Source organism: Camellia sinensis, chromosome 10 (genome assembly GCF_055761805.1).
Source record: "Camellia sinensis isolate YWXY chromosome 10, ASM5576180v1, whole genome shotgun sequence".
NCBI classification, from domain to species: Eukaryota; Viridiplantae; Streptophyta; class Magnoliopsida; order Ericales; family Theaceae; genus Camellia; species Camellia sinensis.
Genome location: NC_138970.1, coordinates 176,252,501 through 176,262,635, shown reverse-complemented (window position 1 = coordinate 176,262,635; position 10,135 = coordinate 176,252,501). Strand labels below are relative to the sequence as shown.

At 31.4% G+C, this 10,135-nt stretch overlaps 1 protein-coding gene across 1 annotated transcript in view; it reads left to right on the top strand.

The window, feature by feature from the left end:
- The first annotated feature begins 6,182 nt into the window (after positions 1 to 6,182).
- LOC114306768 (oxysterol-binding protein-related protein 1D) overlaps positions 6,183 to 10,135 on the top strand; it is a 9,700-nt gene continuing 5,747 nt past the window's right edge. Inside the window, exons 1-2 of the mRNA XM_028252058.2 lie at positions 6,183 to 7,196; positions 9,167 to 9,523. Coding sequence (XP_028107859.2) covers positions 6,666 to 7,196; positions 9,167 to 9,523 — 888 coding nt within the window. The 5' untranslated portion in view covers positions 6,183 to 6,665. The remainder of the gene's footprint in view (positions 7,197 to 9,166; positions 9,524 to 10,135) is intronic.

Genomic DNA, 10,135 nt, shown 5'->3' with positions numbered 1-10,135 from the left:
GAAGGAAGCGCCAAGGCCTTGCAAGGCGACATTCAGCCATGATTAGCTTGAAGAATGCCCAAGATTCCATGAATCATTTTCTTAGTTTTATTTTTTTTATATTTGTGTTTTTTATTTTTATTTTTTTGTTCTAAGACTAAGTTTTAAGTTTATTTGGAGTTGTAACTTAAGAACTTTTAATTTATGGGATGTTAGTTAATAGATGTTGGTAAACTTGGTGGCAACATTAAGGAAGAGTTCTTAATTAAGAAAATTAAATTTTAAATTCTAAGGCCTTGTTTGGGAACAGGCTAATTTAGTAATTTTTTAGTTATTTGGTTAAAAAGGTAGGTAAAAAAAACTTGTATATTTGGGATGATTTTTTGGCTAATTACGAAAAGATGTGCAAAAAGTAGAGAGAAAAGAGAATTTTTGATTTTTTGGTATGAGTTATTGGCTTTTTGGCTAATTTAGTAACTTTTTGGCTAATTGGCTAAAAAAGTAAGTCCCCAAACGGGGCCTAAATCTTATTATAATGTCCTTAAATTTTGGGGCGTCACAAGTTTTTTTTTTTTTTAATTGAAAATGTGTACCAGTAGTTAATAACAAAAAATAAAAGTTAGTAATTCAATGTATAATTAACAGGGGTAAAAAGGATATTTATACATTATTAAAAAGTTATTTCATAGCTTATTTATTAAACATTATTTAGCAACTTAAATCTATAATCTATCAGGTGCACCAGATAGATCAACAACTTCTGATTAAAATCATAATCTATAATCTATAATCTATTGAGGTATAGTTTATAATTTATTTTAATAGCTACATCAAACACTCCCAATACAAAAGTTAATTCTGAGCTAGCCTCTAGAGGCCTTCCATCGAAAAATTATTGGTTAGTCTTGAGGCACCACGCGACTGTCTCAGGCTAATCACAAATCCCCATGCCTTCTTATTTTTTCCAATCACCCAATATAAAATCATGAACGCCACTTCTTTCACCAATCACAATACATACGAAGACCACATGACGCTACTCTTAAACCAACCAATAACTTCTCCCTTCCATTACCATCACTTAGCGATGGTTGATTATTTTATTTAGTAGTTTCCATAGCTCTCTAAAGCAAACATACATCTTAATCACTTGTTAAATTGAAGTTACATGTTTGTTCTAGATATTTATAACCATTTGATCGAGCAATCAAATATAACAATTGCCAAGAAGTGTAAACTTTTAGATCTCTTTATGTTGTTCCTTATTACGAATGCTTGCCACTTTTGAAATGAAATTGAGGGATGGATTTCTCTTCAGTTGATTTTATAGATTAGATTGTATTGTTGGGCTTGTAAGGTCTATTACGGGTCTCGTTTCGATGATTCGAATCGTCAATGTGTAAAACTCGTTGAGTATTTCATTTCTGTAAAAAATCACGTTAATCGAATATCGATAATCCCTTAATCGAAATACATTTTTGACAATGATAAGTATGATTTTAAAAATAAATTATTAACAAAAATGTGTTCTGATTAAGGGGTTATCGATATCTGATTAACTTGATTTTTTTCAAAGATGAAATACTCAACGAGCTCTACATATTGAATGGTTCGAATCATTGAAATAAGACTTATGGTAACCTCCATGAGCCTAGGTACGATTCAGTCTACAAAGTAGATTGAAGAGAACTCATTCGTTTTTTCAAATAGGTAGTTAGTACCGATAGGATAAGTAATTGATGAGAGGTTATTCCATAGTTTTAGGGTATGTTTATTTTCAGAGTTAGATTGGGTGGTATTATTAATGTGGGAATTGTGAGTAGATTGTTAGTGGGTAATTAAGAAAATTGTGTTTGTTTGTGATATATTTTAGTGAGGGCATTACCTATATGAAATTCCATAAATATCATTTGGTATTTTTGATATATTTTAGGGCAAATTACATATAGCCCTCGAGGTTTGGCTAAATTACAAATACCCCCTGAGGTTTGAGAAATTACAAATTCCCCCCTGGATGCTATATTTGCATAACAAATTAGGGAGTAATTTGTTATGAAATTTAAACCTCAGGGGGTAAATTGTTATGAAAATACAAACCTGAGGGGGCGGGATGTAATTTTCGAAACCTCAGGGGGTATCTGTAATTTAGCCAAACCTCAAGGGTGGTATATGTAATTTGCCCTATATTTTAATATTAAAAATTATATTTTATAAATATTTTTCTATACCATATTATTTTAAGATTTATATGTATAATGACGTAATAAAAAAACAAAACCATACACACATAGGTAGAATAGTCTTTTTTTTTTTTTTTTTTTTTATTTAAATCCATCATTAATTTTGAAACCAAATCTTTGGAAGCCTTTGATAATCCTCTTCTCTAGAGCCTATGCTAGTTTCAGGAAAATACTAATCTCAAGCTCTGCCTTACAAATAAACATGATTTAGCACTCTCAGCCTGTGTTTGAGAAGAGTTAAAATAATTTGACTTTCTGATTATTTTAGTTTGGCTTTTTTAATTTTGTTTGATTTTTATTTTTGACTTTTTTTGACTTTTATAAAAAAAAAATGTAATCATTATGATTTGAATATGACATTTTATCTTATTGACTTATGTAATTAATTTTATTTTTTATATTTTTTTTAGCCAAAACACCAAAATCAGACATAACTTCAATTATTAATAATCCAATCCCAAGTGCCTACCTCTAAAAACAAACAGGGTTGGGCATTGTCTAGTTGTATTTTAGAGAGGTTAGGATTGGCCAAACAGATAGGTTGGGTTGAGATATTAAAAAAGAACAGACACATGGCAATTTGTGATTAGCTGTAGCAAAAACAAAGCATGTAATATATTTTTTGTGTTATCACAATTTTAACTTAAACTAAAGTACAAACTCACTTGCATTTTCATCAATTTGTAACAACTTGGAAACAAAATAAAATTGAGGAGAATTCTATTATACGTATTTTATACCATATATAATTTTCTCTTTTAGTTATGATTAATTTTATTTTTAAGTTATAATATTATTTTCAGATATTTAATTATACCTCATATAATATTTGATTATACCTCATATAGTGTTTGGTATTTTTTATATATATATATGTATATATTTAATTATGATTAAAAAAGTATAAAATTATATAATTTTTTTCTTTAATTATGAAGTGCATATGGTGCACATCTCTGAGGGGGTGCACCATAGTCTTTCTATTATAACACATAAAACACATGAATTGGCTCTATTTTATAAAATTTGTTAGTAGAATTCATTTTTTAAAAAAATATTATTCGTCCATTTTGTTACTGTGACTATTGTTGCTCGCTTCGTGTTTCATTTCTGCTTTGAAATTGAAAATTCGTTTTTAAGGTTTTTTTTAGTGATTTTTATTTTGTTTTTATATTTCAATTTTTAATTTTTTAAAAAATCCATCTAATCTAAATGCATTTAAAAACTAAAAAATTTATGAAAACAAATCACTAAAGGCAAAAAATATGAGGGGAAAAAAAGTGGATTTTGATATTATTTTCATTTATTAATAAATTTTTTACTTTTTAAATATATCTAAATAATGTATTTTTAAAAAATAAAATATTTAATTAATATAAAAAAATTTACTAATGACAAAAAAATTAAAAAGCTAAAAAACAATTTACAAAAAGAATAATGATATACAAACAGAAAAATTATACATAATTTTCACACATAATGATGTGACTCAATGTTCATATTTTGTTTTAAAATAAAACACCTATAAAGATAAATTTATTTATAAAATAATATTACCACATTATTTTTATATAAAAATAGTATTTTCCTTTACAGAATCTAAGTCATATCGCAAATGTGTAATTGCATTAAAATATTTTTATTAACAATGATTGAGACCCTTAAGGGGCCGTTTGGCCTTTTTTAGTCAATTTTTTGATTTTTTTAGCTTGAGACTTTTTTAGTTGTTTGGTATTCTTGTTTGACTTTTTGACTTCAGAATGACAAAATTACCTTTAGTATAAAATGATACTTTTTTGACTTTTTACTTATGAGTATGGCTTCTGTTCAGTCCAGGATCGGACTGGACCGTGCTGTTGGACCCGTAGAGGTCCATCACGGGTCCTGTTTTGATAATCTGAATCGTTCAATGTGTAGAACTCGTTGAATACTATATGCCTGTAAAAAATCACATTGATCGGATGTCGATAACTATATGATCAAATCAGTTTCGTATTAAAAAAAATTGAACGGTGAACAAATTAACGGTTGACAAAAAACTGTTTTGATCACATAGCTATCGATATCCGATCAAAGTGATTTCTCATAAGTGTATAGTACTCGACGATTTCTACACATTGAACGGTTTAGATTATCAAAACGGGACCCGTGGTGAGCCCACACGAACCCAACAGTACGGTCCAGTCCGATCTCAAACTGGAAAGAAGTCATACCCTTTATTTATATATGAGGTAGTTTGATATTTTTGTCTTTTTATGTTTTATATAGCCAAAGATAAAAATCAAACTAAGACTAAATTTGAAAATGTTTATAACCTCCAAAATAATCTAACTACTCATGTAAAAGAGATAAAAAAATAAAAATAAATACACAAATAATCCAAATCATAAAGATTTCAAAATTGGGAGTGTCACCCATTTTCCTATTTTTACGGATGTCGGAACCGCAGTTCACTAATCGTTTTCAATGACGTGAAATTACCCAAAACCCCCAACTTGACATTCGCAATCAACCTTTGAGAGAAGAAAGAGAGAAGGGTCAAATGCGTCATTTTAACCGAGCTTTCACGATTGCGGGCCATAATTTGCTCTGTGGCAATCCTAGAAGGTACCCAACTAGTATACTATTTTTTATTGGCTGAAACAATGAGTTTTATCATTTTTTTGTCTTATTTTAGAAGACAATAGGACACCTGTCTAAACATGAGTTGTGTGAAACAATCCTCGAAATTCACCAAATAACTTCTCTTTCGTCTCACCCAACGGACAAATGGTTGATGCTACCCCACCCAATCACTACCTGGGCACAACTGCGCATTTTAGCTGTCTCCACAATCATTACTCTCTCCTAGACAAAAAAAAAAAAAAAAAAAAAAAGTAAAAATTATAAAAAAAAATAGAAAAATGATATTCAAATTTACAATTTAGGGATTGTCTGGAATGTTCTAAATAAGTGTATTTTTTAACTTTTTATAAAATATGAATTGGATTTGAAGTGATGTAATAAATAAGTGATATGACTTAAATAAAATAATGTGACTTAAAATAGTGACTTTTTAACTTATTTTAAAGATGTCAAACTTAACCTTAATACCTCATACGAATATTAAATCTTCTAAGGTTCCTTCTCAGGATCATTTATTACCCATTTATTAAGAATCAAATAATATCAAAAAAGTTAGAATGTCAAAACATATTTTACATATTATTTATTTTTAATATTTAGATACATTTTTTACACATTTACCCATATTATTATTATTAGAGAGAATAGAATTGTCATTAATATTACATTTAATTTTGAATTTGTAAAGTAATTTTCTATTTTCTTGATTTTCCCCTTAAAATCTAAAACCTATTTTAAGAAGTGACTCTTTTTTTTTTAGTTTATTAGCTTTAAAAAATGGTCAATAAATTAATAAATTAATTTTTTTCCTAATTATCAAAATAAACTTAAATTTAAGCACAATCGAAATGAGGGTTCAGGACAGGAGTTATGAGGTCGACCTTAGAGTAGATTTACCCCTTCTTCTCCATTCTCTGATCCATACGAATTTTTTTAATATATACATCTTTAGATGTATTTTATGGACTTTTAATTTTGTTATTTTTTTTGTTATGATTAATTGGCACGTGACACACCTTTATAAAGAGTATGTATTTAATAACATTTAGATGAGAGCATTAAAGTCCCTCAAAATATCTAAGGACTAGACGGTTTATTAGAAAAAAAAATAGGACCTATTGGTTCATAAGTTTAACATTTGGAATTAATTAATAAATCTCTCTTTTTTATTTAATTATGATATTAATTTAATTATAATTTATAAATTTTTTAATTATATATCATATTATATTTAATTATGATATTTTTTAATTATAATTTAAAAACTTAAAGTTATATTTTTTAATTATAATTTAAAAACTTGAAGTTATATTATTTTTTTTTTAATTATGGCACCGACTACCGAGCGTGTATGTATGGGCAGCTATGGTGAGAGGGTGCACCATATGTTCCCCATACATTTTCTCTCTCCATAGCTGCACTGTTTGGATACTGAGAATCACTGAGCAGTGAATTCAAATGGATTTGTTATCTCAGCACATACACATCTCTATCGTCTGCAACTGCAAGCTTAATTGCCTTTAACTGCCGCTATAATTGCCCCCCCTTTCTCTCTCATCATATATCTATGTTTATATGTATCTCTCTCTCTCTCTCTCTCTCTTTCTCTCTCTCTATATCTAATTCATGTTACTCAAAATCACTCGTCTGATCCACTTTACTTTGCGTATCGTTTGGAATCGGGTGTTCTGTTTCTCACCGATCTGTTTCCAGCTCGAAAACACCGGAAATTGGGAGATTGGTGTGCATTTTGAAGGCACATTCACTGCGATGAGATTGATCTTTAGTTTGATTTGAGTGATTTGTGTGTTTGTTGTTGAGATGAATCCATTGTGCTGCATTGCTCCGGTTTCGATCGATCGCGATCGGAACAATTCGGACGTAGTGAAGCCACAGACTCAGCAGCGTCAGTTAGGGTCAGAGAGTTCTGTGAAGAATGTGAATTTTGGTTCCAAACCGAGCTTTTCAACACAAGCATCGTCAGTTGTTACTGATTTCGATGGATTGAGTGTTGCTGTGGATCACGAAGTTGATGATATTGTGATTGAACCGAGAGATTCGAAGGTTCTTTACGGCAATGGAGGTGTCAGTAGGAGTGTGGCTGGGATTTTGTATAAGTGGGTGAACTATGGGAAAGGTTGGAGATCGAGGTGGTTTGTGCTTGAAGATGGAGTGCTTTCGTATTATAAGATTCATGGGCCAGATAAGATTGTGATGAGTCCTTCGAGAGAGAAGGGCGTGAATGTGATCGGAGAGGAGTCTTTGAGGTATATGAAGAAAGCTAATTGGAGCAGTAATCGACTTGGTGCTGCTGCGAAGCAGTGGAAACCGTCTGGGGAGATACATTTGAAGGTTTGTTCTTTGTTGCTTTATCAGCCTATACATGCATAATATATGTATATATATGTGTATTTACGCATTTTTCTAAATCTTCTTCAACTCTTTTTGGGTTCCATTTTTACTTGATTTTGAAGATGTTTTTGTTTGGGTGAAAACATTTTCTAATGGAAAATATTTTTTTATAGAAAACGTTTTTCCAAAAAAGTTTATGTAGAAAACATTTTTCTATCTTTGGTGGTAGTGGTGGTGGATTGAAGGTGAAGATGAAGGTGGTGGCATAGTGATAGGGCAGTGGCAGCGCCGGTGGTGAATGCGACAGTGATGGCGGTGGTGGCTGTGGTGACGGTGGTAGAGGTGAGAGTGACAATAGTAGTATGCTGACATTGGTGCGACTTTAGCTTTTGAAAGTAGAAAACATTTTTTTTGTTTGTCAGACTTTCATTTTTCATTGAACTAAACATGGAAATATGGAAAATATTTTTCAGAAAATGTTTTCTACTCAAACAAACCGAGCGTGAGTGTCTGGTTCCTTTGTTGACTTTTTATGACTGCAGTATTGTTGGTATTGATCTTATTTCCTATCGAAAAAGTGAAACATAAACATGATTCATTGGAATTAACATGATTTGAAATGCATGTATCTACACATATACTTTCACAGAACATACAAATCTTCGGGACGTCTAGACTGTGTTTGGTTCTTGAATTTGCCGAGGGAAATTAAAAGGAAAGAAAAAGAAATTTGAATGAGAAGTTTAAATTACTTGATTTTGTTTGGTTGTGCTGGGAAAAAATGAGAAAACATGAGTAGGCATTTCTTAATAAATGAATAGATACAAGTTATTAATTATTATTTCCCTTATCCGTTTCTTTCTCTCAATAAATCTGAGCCAAACATAGCGTTAGTGATTGTAGTTCTTGTGAAAGAGTTCTAAATTTGTCTGGTTTGTTAGCCTAGAAGAAGAGCAATTAAAAGATGGAAAATATGGAGTGGGTCAGAGGAGTGGGAGGTGAGCAGAATGTCTATAGCTTTTCAATAATATAAAATTGAAGTTTATTTTTAAACTGAACTCCTCCAAAAGTTAGCCAAAATGAAAAAGGTTCATGTCTGTCTTTATGAAACAAAAGATGTTAAGCGACTTAAAAAATGTTGGGAACTGATTGCTGGCAAACCACATGTAGTTTGCTGCAAAGAAACTGGTTACTAACAAAATGGGAGAGAAATAAGTGTTTGGTCACTCAATAATTAGGAAGCTTTTGCTTATAGTGTTATTTGTAAAAGCACTCTGAGCTGGCCTTCTCTTAATTAAAATAACTTTCTAAGAATAGATATGGGTATCTACATTTGGCTTAAGGGTAGGAAATATTACTGCATCCTTAAAGTGATTGGCCAACAAAATTTTTCTAGTTAATTTATTATCTGGACAAAATATGATTTCAACTACTCTCATGATGTCCTAGATTAAAGTACAGTGAGATATGGCAACTTGTCTGCTTTGAGGGGCAACAAGTTATCCTATTCTGTGAAGAAGGCAAGCCTCTATTCTTTCAATTGAGTCTATATTTTGCCTTCTTTTAGGCAGTATTTGGTGTGCAGTCACTACAATGTGGGCTTGTGGAAGGTGATCCACCCTCTTTAAATTACCTTGAGATAGCATTTCATTGCTATAAGGAATCCCTTGAATTGAACCCCTGCCATTATCTTATATTCTAACTTCTAAAAGGTTTTGTAGTTCTTTTTCTCATATCTACCGTGGGCTTCTGATGTGACTGATATACCAAGAGCAGGTTATGTGATGTTATTGTATCCACATGACACGTGTGCTGTTGTAATTTTTTTAAATTAGCAAAATTTATTAAAATGAAGAAAGGTGCTATTGTAATTTTTAAATGGCTTGTATGTAAATATATGTTTATGACCTTATTTTTCCATGTTTTCTTTTTATGGGTGGTTGCATAACACTCTTTAGTACAATTTACAGGTTTCTTCAATTCGGGCTAGCAAGTCAGATGACAAAAGGCTGTCCATATTCACGGGGACAAAAACTCTTCATCTGCGTTGTCTATCTAGAGAGGATAGAGCTGCATGGATTGAGGCTTTGCTAGCTGCTAAAGATCAGTTCCCCAGACTTTTGACAAACAATGATTTATTACCTTCTGAAGACATTGTAGTTTCAACTGAGAAGCTGCGATTACGATTATCACAAGAAGGCATTGGTGAAGGGGTCATAAAAGACTGTGAGTCTATTATGCTGTGCGAACTATCTGAGCTGCAAAATCAGTTGAAAGCTCTTCAACATAAACACATTGTGCTGCTGGACAGATTAAGACAGTTAGAGGTATTCGTGCTTCACTTTTCCACACCCGAACATTTTTCTCACAGAAACAAGTTTGAATATTTGTGACTTACTGAATAACACGAAATGGTTGTGGGAGGCGAACTTGATTCCTTTTTTGAAACTTTATTGTATCCATACATCTTGTATTTTTGTCTGGAGTCATAATACTTGCTGGTTGCCTATTGAACCTGTGGACCAAGTACATATAGGTGTTGGCATTTAGCATAAATATGTGTCCAGTGCAGCACATTAAAACAAAAGCAAATTCTAAACATGCCTGGGTCCCAAAACTAGTTTTTATTCATCCAGGCGTGTCTGATGTCTAGAAGAGTCAAAGAAAGTCTTAAATAAGAGTACCCTGGTCATATGTTCATTTTATTGCTTTCTTCATAATTATTCTCTCCTTGAGCATAGTTTTGTTTATTTCTTTTCCCTGTAGATTGTTCATTACTTCTGTTGATGCACCAAAGAATTATTGCATCTACCAGGGTCCAGTGGGTGTCTTAAATGCGGAGAGAGAGTTGGTTGGTGAAAAGGATTCCTTTAATAAATCTCAACCTCACTAACCTGTAGCTTTATTGAGATGGTTGACCACTCTTACCTTTTTGTCTT